At 43.4% G+C, this 20,349-nt stretch overlaps 1 protein-coding gene across 4 annotated transcripts; it reads right to left on the bottom strand.

Annotated features, from left to right (window-relative positions):
- Positions 1-6,485: 6,485 nt before the first annotated feature.
- Positions 6,486-15,269, bottom strand: LOC123756384 (reticulon-4-interacting protein 1 homolog, mitochondrial). 4 transcript variants are annotated; one of them, XM_045739497.2, is made up of 10 exons: positions 15,176-15,269; positions 13,690-13,886; positions 13,047-13,215; positions 12,582-12,677; positions 11,001-11,140; positions 9,779-9,976; positions 8,790-8,899; positions 8,418-8,565; positions 7,872-7,997; positions 6,486-6,688 (listed from the first exon to the last, which is right to left on the bottom strand). In XM_045739497.2, the coding sequence occupies exons 2-10, from the start codon at positions 13,855-13,857 to the stop codon at positions 6,578-6,580; spliced, it is 1,266 nt and encodes a 421-aa protein (XP_045595453.2). In that variant the 5' UTR covers positions 13,858-13,886; positions 15,176-15,269; the 3' UTR covers positions 6,486-6,577. The 4 variants fall into 4 exon arrangements, with proteins under 4 accessions (XP_045595453.2, XP_045595454.2, XP_045595452.2 ...); XM_045739498.2 differs by lacking the exon at positions 15,176-15,269 and adding an exon at positions 14,975-15,150; XM_045739496.2 differs by lacking the exon at positions 15,176-15,269 and adding an exon at positions 14,819-14,956.
- Between the last annotated feature and the right edge of the window lie 5,080 nt (positions 15,270-20,349).

Below are 20,349 nucleotides of genomic sequence, written 5' to 3'. Positions count from 1 at the left end.
GGGGTGATGCAGGCGGGAAGGGGGGGGTGATGCAGGCGGGTAGGGGGGGGTGATGCAGGCGGGAGAGGGGGGGGGGGTGATGCAGGCGGGTAGGGGGGGAGTTATGTAGGCGGGCAGGGGGGGGTGATGCACGCGGGAAGGGGGGTAATGCATGCGGGAAAGGGGGGGTGATGCACGCGGGAAGGGGGGGGTGATGCATGCGGGAAGGGGGGGTGATGCAGGCGGCAAGGGGGCGGGGTGATGCAGGCGGCAAGGGGGGGGGGATGATGCAGGCGGGAAGGGGGGGGTGATGCAGGCGGGAAGGGGGGGTGATGCAGGCGGGAAGGGGGGGGGTGATGCAGGCGGGAAGGGGGGGGGGTGATGCAGGCGGGAAGGGGGGGGGTGATGCAGGCGGGAAGGGGGGGTGATGCAGGCGGCAAGGGGGGGGGTGATGCAGGCGGCAAGGGGGGGTGCTGGCGGGAAGGGGGGGATGCAGGCGGGAAAGGGGGGGTGATGCAGGCGGGAAAGTGGGGGGAGTGATGCGGCGGGAAAGGGGGGGGGGTGATGCAGGCGGGAAAGGGGGGGGGGGTGATGCAGGCGGGAAAGGGGGGGGGGTGATGCAGGCGGGAAAGGGGGGGGGTGATGCAGGCGGGAAAGGGGGGGGGTGATGCAGGCGGGAAAGGGGGGGGGTGATGCAGGCGGGAAAGGGGGGGGGTGATGAAGGCGGGAAGTGGGGGGGGGTGATGCAGGCGGGAAAGGGGGGATGATGCAGGCAGGAAAGGGGGGATGATGCAGGCAGGAAAGGGGGGGGTGATGCAGGCAGGAAAGGGGGGGGGGGTGATGTAGGCGGGAAAGGGGGGGGGTGATGTAGGCGGGAAATAGGGAAGGTGATGTAGGCGGGAAAGGGGGGGTGATGTAGGCGGGAAAGGGGGGGGTAATGTAGGCGGGAAAGGGGGGGTAATGTAGGCGGGAAAGGGGGGGTACGTAGGCGGGAAAGGGGGGGGTGATGTAGGAGAGAAAGGGGGGGTGATGTAGGCGGGAAAGGGGGGGTGATGCAGGCGGGAGAGGGGGGGGGGTGATGCAGGCGGGAGAGGGGGGGGGGGTGATGCAGGCGGGAGAGGGGGGGGTGATGCAGGCGGGAGAGGGGGGTGATGCAGGCGGAAAGGGGGGGGATGCAGGCGGAAAAGGGGGGGTGATTCAGGCGGGAAAGGGGGGGGTGATGCAGGCGGGAAAGGGGGGGGGTGATGCAGGCGGGAAAGGGGGGTGATTCAGGCGGGAAAGGGGGGGGGTGATGCAGGCGGGAAAGAGGGGGGTGAGGCAGGCGGGAAAGAGGGGGGGTGATGAAGACGGGAAAGGGGGGGTGATGCAGGCGGGAAGTGGGGGGGTGATGCAGGCGGGAAAGGGAGGGGGGGATGGGGAGTGATGTAGGCGGGAAAGGGGGGGTGATGTAGGCGGGAAAGGGGGGGTGATGTAGGCGGGAAAGGGGGTGGTGATGTAGGCGGGAGAGGAGGGGTGATGCAGGTGGGAAGGGGGGGGTGATGCAGGCAGGAAGGGGGGGGTGATGCAGGCGGGAAGGGGGGGGTGATGCAGGCGGGAAGGGGGGGGTGATGCAGGCGGGAAGGGGGGGTGATGCAGGCGGGAAGGGGGGGGTGATGCAGGCGGGAAGGGGGGGGTGACGCAGGCGGGAAGGGGGGGGTGATGCAGGCGGGAAAGGGGGGGGGTGATGCAGGCGGGAAAGGGGGGGGTGATGCAGGCGGGAAAGGGGGGGGTGATGCAGGCGGGAAAGGGGGGGTGATGCAGGCGGGAAAGGGGGGGGGGTGATGCAGGCGGGAAAGTGGGGGGGGGGGTGATGCTGGCGGGAAAGTGGGGGGGGTGATGCTGGCGGGAAAGTGGGGGGGGTGATGCTGGCGGGAAAGTGGGGGGGGGTGATGCTGGCGGGAAAGTGGGGGGGGGTGATGCTGGCGGGAAAGTGGGGGGAGGGTGATGCTGGCGGGAAAGTGGGGGGGGGTGATGCTGGCGGGAAAGTGGGGGGGGTGATGCTGGCGGGAAAGTGGGGGGTGATGCAGGCGGGAAGTGGGGGGGTGATGCAGGCGGGAAAGGGGGGGGGGGATGGGGAGTGATGTAGGCGGGAAAGGGGGGGTGATGTAGGCGGGAAAGGGGGGGGTGATGTAGGCGGGAAAGGGGGTGGTGATGTAGGCGGGAGAGGAGGGGTGATGCAGGTGGGAAGGGGGGGGGTGATGCAGGCAGGAAGGGGGGGTGATGCAGGCGGGAAGGGGGGGGTGATGCAGGCGGGAAGGGGGGGTGATGCAGGCGGGAAGGGGGGGGTGATGCAGGCGGGAAGGGGGGGGGGTGATGCAGGCGGGAAGGGGGGGGGTGATGCAGGCGGGAAGGGGGGGGTGATGCAGGCGGGAAGGGGGGGGGTGATGCAGGCGGGAAAGGGGGGGGGGTGATGCAGGCGGGAAAGGGGGGGGTGATGCAGGCGGGAAAGGGGGGGGGGTGATGCAGGCGGGAAAGGGGGGGTGATGCAGGCGGGAAAGGGGGGGGGTGATGCAGGCGGGAAAGTGGGGGGGGTGATGCTGGCGGGAAAGTGGGGGGGGGTGATGCTGGCGGGAAAGTGGGGGGGGTGATGCTGGCGGGAAAGTGGGGGGGGGGTGATGCTGGCGGGAAAGTGGGGGGGGGTGATGCTGGCGGGAAAGTGGGGGGGGGTGATGCTGGCGGGAAAGTGGGGGGGGGGTGATGCTGGCGGGAAAGTGGGGGGGGGGGTGATGCTGGCGGGAAAGTGGGGGTGATGCAGGCGGGAAAGGTGGGGTGATGCAGGCGGGAAAGTGGGGGGGGGGTGATGCAGGCGGGAAAGGAGGGGTGATGCAGGCGGGAAAGGGGGGGGGGTGATGCAGGCGGGAAAGTGGGGGGGTGATGCAGGCGGGAAAGTGGGGGGGGGGTGATGCAGGCGGGAAAGTGGGGGGGTGATGCAGGCGGGAAAGGGGGGTAGTGATGCAGGCGGGAAAGTGGGGGGGTGATGCAGGCGGGAAAGGAGGGGTGATGCAGGCGGGAAAGGGGGGTAGTGATGCAGGCGGGAAAGGGGGGTGATGCAGGCGGGAAAGGGGGGTAGTGATGCAGGCGGGAAAGGGGGGGTGATGCAGGCGGGAAAGGGGGGGGTGATGCAGGCGGGAAAGGGGGGGTGATGCAGGCGGGAAAGGGGGGTAGTGATGCAGGCGGGAAAGGGGGGGTTATGCAGGCGGGAAAGGGGGGGTGATGCAGGCGGGAAAGGGGGGGGTGATGCAGGCGGGAAAGGGGGGGTGTGATGCAGGCGGGAAAGGGGGGGTGATGCAGGCGGGAAAGGGGGGGTGATGCAGGCGGGAAAGTGGGGGGGGTGATGCAGGCGAGGAAGGAGGGGTGATGCAGGCGGGAAAGGGGGGGTGATGCAGGCGGGAAAGTGGGGGGGGGGTGATGCAGGCGGGAAAGGGGGGGTGATGCAGGCGGGAAAGGGTGGGGTGATGCAGGCGGGAAAGGGGGGTGATGCAGGCGGGAAAGGGGGGGTGATGCAGGCGGGAAAGGGGGGGGTGATGCAGGCGGGAAAGGGGGGGTGATGCAGGCGGGAAAGGGGGGGTGATGCAGGCGGGAAAGGGGGGGTGATGCAGGCGGGAAAGGGGGGGGTGATGCAGGCGGGAAAGGGGGGTGGTGATGCAGGCGGGAAAGGGGGGGGGTGATGCAGGCGGGAAAGGGGGGGGTGATGCTGGCGGGAAAGGGGGGGGGTGATACAGGCGGGAAAGGGGGGGGGGGTGATGCAGGCGGGAAAGGGGAGTGATGCAGGCGGGAAAGGGGGGGGGTGATGCAGGCGGGAAAGGGGGGGTGATGCAGGCGGGAAAGGGGGGGTGATACAGGCGGGAAAGGGGGGGTTGATGCAGGCGGGAAAGGGGGGGGTGATACAGGCGGGAAAGGGGGGGGTGATGCAGGCGGGAAAGGGGGGTTGATGCAGGCGGGAAAGGGGGGGGGTGATGCAGGCGGGACGGGAGGACATGATGCCGGCGGAACTGAATAGTGACACAATAGTATAATAAACCTTACTAAAGCCACTCAAATATCCTTCCTGACATTACTCTATTAACATGTAACCTGAAATAAAAACAAATCACATCCTAAAAATATAAAAATTCAAGTCAAAAGGGAGAGTTCACGGCGGCACAACTTACCTGTGCTGAAGACCCACGTGGACTGCCCCATGGGCGCCGCCGCCACCGGCTTTTATACTTCCCGCCCATTTTCCCGCCCGCCGCAGGGTCCTGACACACACACGCCCTGTCTTCCAAATTCAAAATTCAATTCAAATGGTTATTCAGATAAAAGTACATATTTAATGATGAGGTACAAACATAATGTTGGATTTATAGATCGAGCTAGTACATATAATATGTACAGCCACTAATATGCATAGCGTTTCGGGCATATATCTCTGTGAACAATGGTCTAAGGAAACATGAATTTATTTTTCTCTGTTGCCCGAAATATGTACCAAAGGATTCAGAAATATTTGTTTAGATAAGCAAGGTGCAATAATGAACTTTATTACCAATTTTTTTTATTAACAAGCTTAGGGTATACACAGCAAAGTGCTGCTAGCCTATTCTGTATGAAAGATTATACAATGTAAATCAAAAACCTGTTACAAGCTCATCCAACATTCCCACCTCACAGGACGGCCAGTTATACGTGGAATCAGGAGAGACCATGAAATGTATGGCTGATCTATTAGCCTCCACTGGCAAAATTTGGGTACAGCACACGAATATTTTCCAATATTCCTGAGTGTATGAACTAATTTCAGAGCTCAAAGTACCTCATACTATTTGGTATGAAGTCACTGATAACAGAACAATCACGGATATAGTGTTGGAGAATATGTCCCAGCTCTTGTTCACATAATTTACAATTGCAATGTTCACCATTGGGGGATTCATTACCTGCAGCCTCATGCCTTAGATATCGATAACCCAGCCTAATTCTGGCAATTACAATGTCACACAGTCTAGTGGATGTTTAAGGCTGCCCGTACATATAATTCTCGGTTCTAAATATTTCATAGCTCTTCATACTCGTGCTGTCTGGCATTTTGAGTGTCAGTAACTGCTCTTCTGGCTTCCATAATTTCATAAAATATTGTAGCTTTTACAGCAGAGATTGGAATGCCCATATCCAACTCAGTTTCAGGCTTATCACATACGTGTTGCAGGAATTGTATATGTTTATCTCTCACAATGTTCGGCAAAATGTTTATTGTTTGTGATGTGTGTCTATATATGTATGAACACGTTGTACTGAACGGGGTGAAAATAGCTTGAGCTACCTCATCCCTTTGTGTGTATTTTACCTCAATAAACTTATTTCAATTTCAGTTTCATACGTGTCGCAGTTTCCGTGATTACTTCACTTTACTCTAGGGATGTTTACTACTATGACCAAACAAAAAAATACCATCTTGACAGGTTGTTGCTTTTTATCTGAATACTCGTAGGTTATATCCCTTTCTCGTAATATAACTTAGCCGGCTCTTATTCTTATCTTTTTTTTTAAGATTTTGCCACATCAAGTGGGAAGCCATGCCACTGGTTATGCATGTCACAGCATGTGGAAGGAATGCCAGAGCAGGGAAAAGCATGCTGTGGCAGGGGAAGACATGTCATGGCAGTATTTATGCATGCCACAGCACTTAGGATGGATGTCATGGCAAGGAATGTTACATCAAGAGAAATGTAAGCCATGGGCATGACACAGAATGGATAAGGCATGGCATAGCATGGACAAGGCATGGTATAGCATGGACAAGGCATAGCATAGCATGGACAAGGTATGGCATAGCATGGACAGCGTGGACAAGGCATGGCATAGCATGGACATGGCATGGCATAGCATGGACAAGGCATGGCACAGCATAGGCAAGGCATGGCATAGCATGGACAAAGTATGGCATAGCATGGACAAGGCATGGTATAGCATGGACAAGGCATGGCACAGCATGGACAAGGCATGGCATAGCATGGACGAGGCATGGCACAGCATAGGCAAGGCATGGCATAGCATGGACAAAGTATGGCATAGCATGGACAAGGCATGCCTTTTAGGAAAAAAGACACCAATAATTTATTGTGTCAAATGACAAGAAGCCAGAGTGAATTCATACTCGTCAAGCTCATATCGAGGTCTCGCGCCCCACCCCCAAGATCGAATTACTGACCCCGCCCAGGATGCAACCCCACAACAAGCTGACTAACTCCTGAGTACCTACTTACTGCTAGGTGGACAGGGGCATTAGGCGATAGGAAGTGCACCCAACCATTTCTGTCTCGCCCAGGATTCGAACCCGGAATTCTCGATTGTGAGTCAAGAACGAACCCAACTGTACTACCGGGACCCTTAATAGTAGTCCTTTGCCTTCTTATAAATACATAACCCCCTCTGTACTCTGACCATTATGTGCAATAAGTTTCATAGGGCAAAAGACAAAAATAGAGTCAATTCATATATTTATTATCTTCAACTATATACAGAAGTTTTGGTTATAGTAATTAATTTGCTTTTTATCTTGTCTCTCATTCATCCCCTCTTATTGAGACATGCTAATAACAGTCTTTCCTCTAGCATGACCATTAATAACATAACTATATGCTTCTGGCGTTTCAGTAAATGGAAAGACTTTATCAACCACTGGTCGAATCTGAAATTAAGGAGAACATTTTAATCAGTAGACATTTCCAATTCTTACAACTCTTAACACTCTAAGAAGTAATTAATGCAGAAAATAAGTCATAATAATGTTGCTGAAAATTAGACACCCAACCCATAATTTGCTACAAATTACCTACTTAAACTTATGTTAGATTAAGGACCTGCCCGAAATGCTATGAATGTTAGTGACTTTACAAGAATGTAAAATCATTAATGCTATGTATTCTCATGAACCCAATGTACCTTCCTGAATATAATATATAAATAAATAAATAAAATAAATAATTAAAAACAATATTTAGTGTGTATTACCTTACATTCATCAAGTCTGAATACAAAAAAGAAATTTCAGGATACCAAAACATCATTATAAGAATCTTTTAACCCCTCTGAACAACCAAATGTATCACTGAACACTGCAGAGCATGTGGGGAATATGGTATCTAATTCATTAATTATAATGTATTCTTAAATATCCCAAGATTGCTCTAGATCATGTATTTAATTTTTAAAAAATCTCTATAATGATTCAGGATATCAAAAAACATTCGCTACTGTATTATGATCCAGGATATCAAAGAACATTTTCTATGATGTTCCATACAGAGCAATTTAGCATCTTATGAGTATATTCTCATTCTAATGCTAACTCTAAAATTAAGCAATATTTCCTCTCAGTTTTGCATTGCATTGCATAGCCACCCTAAAAAGAACTTAAAGGAACATGTTTGCAAGTTTAACATGTTATACTTACACCTATGGAACATCGACTGTGTGTTACATGCCTTGCAACCCTTGTCAAAGCACCATGAACTATGAATATAGGAAATATGAAACATGACGTACATAGCTCCCATCCCCATAGGAACAAACACAATAAGTAATTACATGCCTTGAATCACTGTCAAAGTGCTATAAACTTCACAAGACCCTATGTAGTCACTAAATTAACTACACATGGTACCTTAAACTTTTCAGCTCCCTGAATCCCTGATGGTTCATGGCCATTAGTTGTAAGAAAATGCATATATAATTTTCACTATTCAAGGAGAAATTTAAAAATAAATATAGCTAAAATTATACAGTACTGTACTTACATTACTACAGTATCATTATTTTTAATAAACAAAAATACCAAAACACCTAATGAGAATAATGATATTAAACCCTACCTTCTGACTGGCTAACATTTCTGTGATTTGCTTTAGGGCACATGGGTTGGGCGTATAGAAGGACCATTTGTAAGTTCGCCCTTCTGACAAGGAAGTAACATTCCTCCACAAAAGGTCCTTTGTACTCTGAAAAAAGTTATAAAAAAAGTGTTTAGTATACATACAAACATTCAGTTTGTTCTCACATGTATGTGGCAAGTTATAATATCATGCCTGGTAATCTAAACCTCTAGCTTGTGTAAGGGCATGTCCATTAGACAAATATGCCATTGAATCTTGAATGTCATTTCCTTATTACATCAAGTGTGGTTAGTATCCCTTCCATTGCATTTATGTGTTTCAACCTCACAGTGGTTTAGAAATATCATAATGTGGGCATGAGATAAGATATATACCATATAGTAGTAAAAGCCAAGGCATGCAACTGTAAATAAAACAGGTAATTAAGCTATACAATGTTAAATCATATATATAGATGGATAGAACGTGATGTTAGATATAGATGAATATTCATGTATAAAATGATGAATGTATGTGAAGAAATACCTTGACAAGGCCAACCATCATGCCCAGATCATCTATGTTTCGTAACAACGGTGATGTGAGCGTAACATAGGAAGCTCCCTTCCAGGGCTTCAGTGCTTTCATGTAGTCTAAGTCTTCAACACCAGAGGCATTAATCACAACATCAAAACTGTTGAGAAAATAATATTCTTATAAAATAAACAGTTAAGACAATATTTTGCCTTTTTCATTATTTTTTGAATGCAAATTTATCTTTCTATAATGGGATTTATATTTATTTATTTTATTTATTATTTATTATTTTTTTGTACACACATGCATCTATCTCACAATAAGCTACAAGTAAGAATTTACAAAATCAAATGCCATGTGCTGTATCTGCTTTTCACTTACCCTCCATCTGCAATAAGCATACTTTTGGTAGCTGCATCTCTATAATCCATTGTTTCTACACCAAAACTTGCCACCATACCTTGTGCATCTGAAGAGCAGAGGCCAACAACCTGTAATACATGAAGCTTTTAATGCCAGATGAGCTTAGGAATATTTCTGCCATGATCCAATGAGATTTACTTGCATTTGACAAAGTTAATGTTGATCTAAACAAAGATTGACCAACACCTAGCAATTCTTGATCTTTGATATACAGCAGTATTGAGTCTACTACATTCCTCATTAACAGCAACATGAATCCATGTAACCCTCTACTTGTTAAAAGGATCGCCAGCCAAAGACACACTATTATGCAGAGTCAAATGCTGCTAACATACTAAATCACTAAGATTTGTTCTGCATACCAAGTAATTTGTTAATAATTTTCTAATAATGTACATATCTGTTTTCTCTAAAGTCTCCCATTGTCTTCAAATAAGTGCCATTTTCAGAAATTCTCCTTTCAAACCCACAGTATTCTAAGTTACAGCCTTGTTGAAAGTACTAGACACACAGTCATGATTATTATATATTTATAAAGTACAATACTTTTAAATAGAGCTGACAAACAATTGGGTTCACTCTTAACCCAGTCGAGAATTCCCAGTTCGTATTCCAGGAAGGAGAAAAATGGTTGGGCACATTTTCTACATTAGTATCACCTAATGCTCCTAATGTTCACCTAGCAGTAAATAAATAACCAGGAGTTAGTCAGCTTGTTGTGGGGTTACACCCTGGTGAGTGTCAGTAGTTTGACCTTGGGAGGTTATCCAAGGTATATAAACACTGTCTGCCTGTCCCCTGACACAACAAATTAGTGTTATTAATATAAGATAATGTAATATTTGCTTAGTACAGTACACTATTTCCTGTAATTTAATAATGTAGGAATGTCACTCTACTTCTTACTCAGTAATATAACAGGTTGTAATTAAACCAATCAAAGTGACCTCAGCACCCCATGATGAGAGGAGCTGACAGAGGAAGATTCCCACACCCCCTGAGGCGCCGATAATCAAGATACGAGACTGTGGGGCGGTAGTGGCGGTCACCATGCCTGTCAGTGTTACAGCACTCCATGCTGTTAGACCCGCATATGGGATGGATGCAGCTTCTTCAGTACTAACATTCTCTGGCTTCAAACAAACCTGCCACAAATATATTGAATTTAGGTTAGTATTACATTGCACTATAAAATTTGAGTTCTGAATAATTACAAAAATAATTTAAATGTACAGTATTTATATTGCAAAAAATTTCTTTCATTACAATCATTTTAATATGCAGAAAATCAGCTAATAAGGATAAAGAAATGTTTTCAATTTTCAGAATACAATTCAATTTTCTATATAATTTCATTGATTTTGAAGAAGTTATTACAGTATTTGGATAATTATAATAAATCTATAATGATAAACTGAAAAGTTAGTCTGTCTGTACACTTTACATCTGGACACCATTGAACAGAATTCACACTAACTTTGCAAAACCTGAGGAAGGCCATAGACTATGGCCTTCCACAGCCATATTGGGTTTCAAGTTTCTGGACCCCCTACCTTTAGTAATGAATGTCTTGATTCAGTAGCTATACTCATAGTTTAAACAAAATCTGCATCATGGTAGGCCTAAATACAAATACTATATACTGTAGTTTATAGTACATTGCTACCCTGTTTAACCTGAGGGTAGTGTTTAAACCTGAGGATAAATTCATACACAATTGTATTAATGTTCAGATAAGTGTTTTATTGTTCAAATGCACTTATGCTGAAGGTTTACCAGAGCACAGTGTGAGCTGACTGAAACTGTATTTAAACTGCCTCACTGGGCAGCATTATAGATACAACAATTAATATTTTTTCATAATTCATGCTATAGCAAAATCAAGGGTAGAAATAGCCTAAGCTACTCTATCCTTTTTGAGATGTATTTCTTTTTTTCAATAAACTTATTTGAACTATAGCAAAATGTGGAATTTTTACAATATGAAAACTCTGATTCTTACACTCAAAAGGTAAATTAGGTACTGTAAATAAATTAATCTGTATTAAAATAACTAAAAAGTAAATGTTTAAACTCATACACACATAACAAATAACTTTTGTGGGTTAGAAATATATTTGCTACAAATATTTTCCTGGGGAGAAGACTCGATTCCATTTCCCAACTTACATTGCATGCTGCAGTTACAACATACTCCGCATGTGAACCTTGATGTTGGGGACTGACTACACCAAGCACTTGGTCACCAGCCACCACACCCTTTACGTTTTGACCCACACATACCACCTCTCCTGCAAAGTCTCGCCCACCTGAAAAATTCAAAGAAACCCTAGCTAGAAAGTTAATTTATCTTTAACACCTGTTTTTGTGTAACCAAATAATTACCTAATTGTCCATACTTACTACTTCTTTTACAACATATTACTTTGTTAAAAAATCATAAACAAAAACATTGATATATTTTTTTTAAATATATTCAAAATTCTAAAGCCACTATGTCCAAAGAACAGGATTATGTATTAAGACAGGATGATATTCTCTCACCAGCACCATAGGGATATTTTCAATTACTGTACCTGTAGTTCTTTCAAAAAACCCTTCCAAGCCTTCCTTGTCATTACAAGTGACTGCCAATGTAGGGCTCTCACTAACTACCTACTGACCAGCCACCCCCACCTATGCAAACCTGCCACATTATCCTCACAACATGGTTCCCTAACCAGCCACCTCATTCTTCTTGATTATGTCTCATGTCAGTCAACAGGAGAGGATGAATTTCATTTAAACTTACTAATTTCATTCTAATCTTAGTTTTTGGTGGTCAGTGGGTCTATACTTATATTGTATATATAATGCTTCTTTTGTGGGTTCACAAGTCTTTGTGTCTTGATGTCACAATTGTTTAACAATTCCATGTTTAGGGTCAATGAGTCAGGCTGCTTTTTCTGTGTGGAACGTGGAACCTTGTGTCATGTTCCATGTGGTCTATGTCAGTGACTTAGCTGCCTCCTCCCGGAGAGGTGTGTGGTGGTACACTATGGCTGCTGCACATGCCTATGCAGGAAGTATTTAGCATTCTTTCTTGTAACATAAAAAATTAAATATGTTTCTTTAAACACATACACTGCTACTCTAAGTTACACACTATTTCTCATTCAATTAGTGTTGTTGCACAACACTGGGTTTCACAAAGCTTAGATTGGTTTCCTCCTTCTTAGAGATGTTTTATGTCTAAAGTGTGTGCCTTCTTTTCATGACTTTTTAAGTCATCAGGCACATGTTTAGTGTATGCTAATTTTCTTTCTCTAAAACTTGGGCTCCACTCACCTGCCTGACTGTGCATGATCCTGTCCTATGGTTATGATGGATTTTACATTAGTGTGCAACCCAAATGATCTGCTCAGAAATTAGTTTTTCATTTCAAAGCCTTTTTTTATACAAATAATGAGAGCTGCTTTGCTATGAACATTCTCTAAATGTAAAACATACAACTAAAGTAAAACAGAAATAGTGAGGTAGCAAAAGCTATATTTGGCATGTATGATTCGCATGTCACGTGTATGTGTTTATATCAAAATTTATGAATATATAAGTAAATAAATAAATAAATAAATAAATAAATAAATAGATAATTGTGTTTAAAAATGTATTGTAGAGCTCCATCAACCTGCACAGTCCAAAATAAGAAGCGTTAAAGTATGAAGATTATAAATCCAAATTATCCCATTTATTAAGTTCCTTAATACAAACCTGTTAATGGAAACTTCCTTTCCTCTTCTTTAAACGTTCCTTGCTTAACACGATCCATTGCCCGCATCATATTCAAAACTTTATCACCATAACCCTCTGGAATTATTTAGCTAGTTTTATAATTATGGAATCATTCTGGATTATTTTGTTTTATTCATTACAATAATCTTTCATTATTTCCCACTCACACTGGTTATTGTACATACAGCATATTCAGTATAGTACAGTATACAGTATATATACACTATCTAAATTTTGCATGTGCTATGCAGTACATATTTATTATTTTTTTAAATGATGCTGTACTAGTTTTTAACATTATTTTATGCAGAAAATCAACTGGTAAACATTACTTCATACTGTATTATATTTCGAATTCAATAAACAAGGCAGAATTCAAATATTAATGAAATGTCACACTCTGTAATCAAGCAAAATTAATACAAAATGAATACCAGTAATTACTAATAATTTTTGTGTCAATAGGATTTACAGAGGCAGCATGGACCCGCACAAGCAGATCTCCAGGGTCTAGGACTGCCGGTGTCCTCACAGAACAAAGTGAAAGCCCATCAACTCCATCGTAACGAGATGTCTGCCACGCTTTCATCCTAGGCCCGCTAGCTGAGTCAGCCTAGAGCAAGCATGATAAGAAATATAACCAAAAAAATATGTAACAGGATTTTCAAGTATCATTACATATAATGCAATTATAATTTAGATATTATATGGCTTTCAAATTCTTCTTCTAAATTGGTATTACATCAAGTGATAATCGTCCTTAAAGGCAAATGTTTGTTAGGGAGTCCAAGACTAGTTAGAAGCAAGTTATATTATGTACGTAATATATGTTTATCATGACTAAAAGGGATATAAGATGGATATTAATATTCTGCTTTGGAAAGAATGGATAATATGTATAAATTCTGCAGTTCTAATTTTTTATGTATCATAATGAATGACACTACCGTACTGCAGTAAATATATATCTATTTACAGTATTTGCCTTTAAACATATATAATATGGATGTTATTCACTTTCATTAGAAACTGATCAATTTATTTCTCACATTAAGCAAAACATAACACAAGTACAGTACAAACAAACCTCAGTAAAAGGCATAGCTTTATGACAAGACACCGATAGGCCCCGCACTGAGCACGGTGTCTTGTGTAGAGACTTTCTAAAAACATTTGGGGTAGATCTTCGTCCTGCAGCAACAGCATGCCTCCCCATTGGCTGCACCTTCTTCACTTGGCATAGTACACCAATCATTGCTATTTTTTGATGTCCAACATATGAAACTAAATAAAGATTTTACATATTATTCTCATGATTAAAGAATAAGATTAAAGTAAATCTACAGTCTTAAGGCTCTGAGAACTGAGAGCTTTGCAACTAATATAAAGTACTGTAATTCACAAATCACCATAAATACCGTACAGTACCGTAATTATGGAAAATTATGCATGTACTGTACTGTATATTATATGTCCATAATAATGTGTGATCCAAGGGTTTCATAACCGATAATTTAATCATTTTATACAAACGTGCTGTGACCTTAATTATTAAAATTAGTCGTGTCGTGGTACAGATGACTAGAGCCTGTCTAGGAACATCCAGTGCATAGTTTCGAATCCTCATCAAGGCTCTTGTGAATTTGTTCAAAATTAGTATTATTACAAGTATATAATATGCAGAGTATTCCTCTATACAGTATGTACTAGAGTACCACATGTATACATGAATATGTTGCAACTCTACAATACCATATATAAATGAAGATGGTGTCAACTGGTGCTAGACATTAGTGAGATGTGCATTTGGATTATTGTATCCAAGCATGGAGACCACCTTTTCAGGACATAGCTGCTCTGGAGCAGGTGTAACACCAGGCAACAAAAGTCAATCCAGAGCTAAGTCATCTCTTGTATCAGGAACGCTTGAAGGCCACAGGGCCACAGGAAGGTTTGCAACACTGCAAACCAGGCATGACAGGGCAGATCTCATTTAAGTTGATAAAATACTGAACAAGTTATAGGGTGTTGATCCGGATATTTTCTTCAAAAAGTCAGATGTAACACAAATTAGGAGCAACGGTTTCAAGCTCAACAAGCCACAATGTAGGAACGGAAACAGGAGATGCTTTTTCACCCACAGGGTTATTAACCCATGGAACTGCCTACCCGCCGAAACTGTAACTGCCCAAACTGTGTTGTGTTTCAAAATATACCTGGAAAAAATCTTCAAGGCTATGGGGGGGAGGGGGAACCTTCGACAAGCTACCGGCTTCCTGTCCTTGTTGTGGCCCCCAGGTAAATCCTGTAAAAAATAGGTAAATGCCCACTGGTACAACTTAAGAGTGTACACACACACTCAATGCACGTACATGACTCAAGCACTGTCCACAGTTTATTACAAGATAAGATAACCACTACCTATAAGCTATCCTGATACAGAGATACCTTTAGAATACTACTGCAGCTTATGTCATATACATAACAGCAATATATGAGTCTCTTCAATTACAAATAATCACTTTTTGTAACAAAATACAACTATAAACAAAAGCGTAGCTAAATATTATTACTAATATAGACAGCAGACAAGTTGACAGAAGTTTCTTGAGAAAATTTGTTTACATTTCCGTTCGTGGTCAAAAAATCGGATGCTTAAGCCGGATTACGATTCACCTCGTTTTTTGTTTTAAAAATAATAAAAGTTATATAAATTACGGTGACCATTCCAATTGTAAACTATGTGAACAAGAGCTAGAACATACTCTCCAACACTATATCTGTGATTGTCCTGTTATCAGTGATTTCAGACCAAATGGTATGAGGTATTTTGAGCTCAGTAATCACTTCATACACTCAGAAATATTGGAAGATATTCTTGTGCTATACCTTTGCTAGTGGAGGCTAATAGATCACCATTACATTTCATGTTCTCTCCTGATTCCATGTATTATTATTATTATTATTATAATAATAATAATAATAATAATAATAATAATAATAATAATAATAATAATAATAATAATAATAATAATAATAATAATAAATAATAATAATAATAATAATAATAATAATAATCCTGTGAAATGGGATATTAGATCATTAGATTATCAAATTTGAGATATTAGATTATCAAATTTGTGTTTATATATCCTAATTTGTATTTATAAACAGGTAATTAGAGAAAAAGAAGCAGGATAGGCTTACGTTCTTATTATTCTTAATATTAATATTAAAAATATTAATATGTTGTAGTTTTACTTTTGATTAAACATTTGGTTTTAATTTTAAATAGTGAATTAACACAAATTTCCAGAGTTCGCAGTTTTCAAGAGAACAATAAAGATAATAACAGAGTAAATATAAACAATTAAATATACAATTATTTACGTTATGTATTTGATATTACAAAAATGCGATTCATCCAGAGCAGAAATATAAGGCACATTACTTAAGGGTCTCAGATTGTGGGATGTACCACATCAAATTGTTTGGATGTGTGATAATGGTATGATAGACAGAATACTTAGGAGTTACAAGAATTTTGCCCCAAGAGTGTAACACTTATATTCTGTGCTTACTATATTAACCTGTAATGTTAAATGGGAGTCTTGTGCTGTATTGTGATTTGTGTATTTGTACTCACTGAATTTGTGCGCCCCTTGAGGAACTTGAAGTAGAGGGGGGGGGGGGGGTAGAAATAGCCTAAGCTACTCTATCCCTTTGAGATGTATTTTTTTCTTCTTATCTCAATAAACTTACTTGAACTTGAACTTGAATCTCTCAAATGTAACCAAAAGATGCGCTTTTGTCAACCAATTTAAAAGAAAGTCTAAGACATATCTAATTAACGTCATGTAACAGATGTCACTCCCATTTCTTCAATCAAAATAAATCCGCTTTGTGTTCTGCTGTTATTATACATATTAAATATTATAATAAAGCAGTCTATGCTTTTCCCCATTAAGTATCACTTCAGACTTACTTAATCACTTTCAAATTTCTTGAACAATCCATGTATATTTACCTGAATTTACCTGAGGGCCCCTAATATTAGTAGCCTCAACGAGGGCAGGAAGCCGGCGGCTTGTCAAATGTCAGCCCAGTTTGCCCTGATGAACTTTTCCGGTTGTATTTTAAAACCCAGCAGTTTTGTCATTTTTGTCTTCGGCGGGTAGGCGGTTCCATGGGTTTATAACCCAGTGGGTGAAAAAGCATCTCCTATTCTCAGTCCTACATTGTGGTTTGTTGAGCTTCCAACTGTTGCTCCTCGTTTGTGTGACATCCAACCTTTTGGAGAAATTGTTCGGATCAACAGCCTCCAAAATGTTCAGGGCCAGATTCACGAAGCAGTTACGCAAGAACTTACGAACGTGTACATCTTTTCTCAATCTTTGGCGGCTTTGTTTACATTTATTAAACAGTTTACAAGCATGAAAACTTCTCACTCAACTGTTGTTACTGTAATAAACAGCCTCCTGGTGCTTCGGAGCTCATTAACTGTATAATAATTGTAAACAAAGCAGCCGAAGATTGAGAAAAGATGTACACGTTCGTAAGTACTTGCGTAACTGCTTCGTGAATCTGCCCCCAGTATTTTAAGTTACAATGATATCCACTCTGTTATGCCTGGTTTGCAGTGTTGTTAACCTGGTGGCCCTCAACCGTTCCTCATACGAGAAATGACTTAGCTCTGGAATTATTTTTGTTGCCCGGTGTTGCACTTTCTCCAGAGAGAAGTTATATGATCTGCTCTAGACGACGGACGATTATTCTTATTGTATTTATTGGAAATTGTTTCCCCTGGGGGATGGGCCTTTCCTAACCCCCAGTTGAGTGTACTCCATTACCTTAAGTTAGACCCAACAGAGCACCCACTTTCTAACAGTGCTACACTCAAAGAGTAGAGGAAGAAAGAAGTATTCAATGAGGTGAAAGGGTCCAAGATACTGACATATCCTTCAGACTGCCACAGTCCCCCAACCCATCCCCTTCCCCCTCACCCAGAATGTTTACTAACATGTCGATAGTTTGTAATGGATAAATATATATGAATACGTTGTATTGAACGGGGTGAGAATAACCTGAACTACCTCATCCCTCTGTGTGTATTTATCTTAATAGAATTATTTCAATTTCAGGTTCACTCCCTCCCTCCCTCCTTTCCGGAACAGGGGGAGTCACTTACTATGCCCGGCAGCTCTTGGCCAGAACACTGTTGTCGTATTAGCCGAGGAGAGGGTTGGTCACTGGCTATCGCCAGTTCTCGCCTCAGAGGTGAATTCCAGTTTTAATTTATCCGAAAACCTCATCCATGATTCAGCTGACGCCTCGAAGCACCTCTCCTTCCTCTCTCTCTCTCTTATTTCTTGTTCCTCGACCTTCTTCTTCAACTTCCCCATTACTTTCCTTTCCTCTTCTTCCTGATTCTCTTGCATCTTACTGTTATTCTGTTCTTACTACTCCATTACTTTATTCACCTTCTCATATTATGCTCCTATTCTCTCTATATATGTATTCTTTTTCTTCTCTTACTCCTTTTCTCCTGTTTTTGTCAAAATGTTCATTCTAGCCTCTCCTTAATCATATTCCTCTTTCTTCTGCTATTACTTATGTTCCTCATTCTCATATTTCTTCTGATTTACTTTTTTCTCTTCATTTTGTTGATTCCCCATTTAATGGGTATGGGGTGCACAATAAATGCACCCCATACCTATCCTGTGAGCGGTAGCGCAAAAAGCATTTCAGAGGACACAAAAGGTCTTTATCAGACCTCATCTTAGATTATTACATAAACAATTTCATCTATTCTTCACACCTTATAATTACAATGTCAGCTAGTTACGGAGAAAGTGCTATTTCAAGAGCTACATATTTACAGTAAGTCATTATACATTAATGGTAGGTCTTATCGCTAATACATAATAGTTCAGAGTCATAGGGGAGCTTCTGTTTATTATTAGTCTTCACAATACACTACTTGTTTCTGAATCACATATTAACCTCCTCATCCTGTTCCTCCACTGTTCTAGGGAGAGTCGAACAATGATACATGACTTATTTGTATTCAGAAGCTGCACAAAAGCTCTTCCGTCTGCCCTCTGCTCCTCACACACACACACACACACACACACACACACACACACACACACACACACACACACACACACACACACACACACACACACACACACACGCACGCACACAATGAGGGAGGGAATTATCAGGGGAAAGCGCCAAGCCATTACGACTATATAGCACTTGGAATGGGTTAGGATAAGAATTTGGGATGGGACGGGGGAAAGGAATGGTGCCCAACCACTTGGATGGTCGGAGATACACACACACAGAGTGGGACATAACGTCACTAGTGGTAATAGTCTTAATACGTCACTGTAGTTAATGTTCGGACGAACAAGAGTAAGCAAGCCTACAAACAGTACACACGCCATCTATGGTATATGTTATCTACAATAAACATAACTTTGGGTATTTGGGTAAGATTTTGGCTAATATATTATCATAAAGGGGGAGTAGAAATAGCCTAAGCTACTCTATCCCTTTGAGATGTATTTTTTCTTGTCTCAATAAACATACTTGAACTTAAATTATCATAAAGGTTGTATCTTATGAATCTATATAGTTTCAGCACCGTAAATATATATATATCACAGCTGGAATTCGTGTTGACATAAACAAAGGTGAAGGAATACATGAAGAAAGGAATACAAGTTAATTAACAGTTGAGAGGCGGGACCAAAGAGCCAGAGCTCAACCCCCACAAGCCCCCTAGGTGAGAACATGGAGACGTCTGCATGGCTCAAGAACCACCAGGCAACTGGGGGATTATTATAGAGACGGAAGGTATAAGAAGAAAGGTAAACATCAAAACAAATGAAGCACGAGGGAGGGGGGGAGGGAGTGGACACCTGCAGGATGATCGACCGAAGGAGCAGGAGGAGGAAGGTGCTGGGATAGGAGGCCTATATGCCGCTCTCCCACCTCCCATCCCTCTCCCCCTTCCTTACACACCTGCAGGATGATCGACCACGGTTGTGGTGTGTGTGGGGGAGAAAGGAGGGGGCAGGATAGTGTAGGCAGACTCCATTCCAGTGTTGTGGAGGCAGGTTCCTTACACGGGTTGTGGAGTGGTGGAGGGAGACTCCGTATAATGTACATGTATTCAAAATAAGACATAACAGAACCCAAATGGTAAGGGACCAACTAAATCGGTCGCCTGAAGGTTGAGAGGCGGGACTTGGGAGATAAGGTTCAACCCCGCCAACACAGCTAGACATGTAGAGAAAGCAGAGACATGAGCGGACATGATGTTAGTGCGTGTGCCAGAATTGGGGTGAGTCACCTCCCCACATCCTCTGCTGCTCTCACTCACACTCTCACTCACACTCTCACTCAGCCAGTAAACTCACTCAGCCAGTAAAATCACTCAGGCAGCAAACTAACTCATGCACTGCACTTGTTTAATACACCCGTTGAATGTACTCGATCACAATATAACGCACTTTTAAGTGGTTAGGTCACTACAAATGTATATTGCAGGATTTAAAGATTATTGAGATCCAGTTTCCTGAGCCCATTATTACGACTAACCTTTCCGCCACCGCCCACAGGATTGGTGGGTCTATGAACTAATCAATCTAGACAATCCTGCCGCAACCTGCAAGCCTCCTGGGGGCCTCTCACGTCTGACTACTGTCATATTCCATCTCTACCTATTTCTGTAACT

Source organism: Procambarus clarkii, chromosome 25 (assembly GCF_040958095.1).
Source record: "Procambarus clarkii isolate CNS0578487 chromosome 25, FALCON_Pclarkii_2.0, whole genome shotgun sequence".
In the NCBI taxonomy this organism is placed as follows: Eukaryota; Metazoa; Arthropoda; class Malacostraca; order Decapoda; family Cambaridae; genus Procambarus; species Procambarus clarkii.
The sequence above is the reverse complement of the archived record's forward strand: the minus strand, read 5'-3'. Positions and strand labels throughout refer to the sequence as shown.

Coding starts and splice junctions, on each gene's coding strand:
- LOC123756384 (XM_045739497.2), bottom strand. CDS start 13,857: ATGATTGGTGTACTATGCCAAGTGAAGAAGGTGCAGCCAATGGGGAGG. Junction 13,216..13,689: donor AAGCTATGCCTTTTACTGAG/GTTTGTTTGTAC, acceptor TGCTTGCTCTAG/GCTGACTCAGCTAGCGGGCC. Junction 11,141..12,581: donor AAGGAAGTTTCCATTAACAG/GTTTGTATTAAG, acceptor TGAATTTTTCAG/GTGGGCGAGACTTTGCAGGA.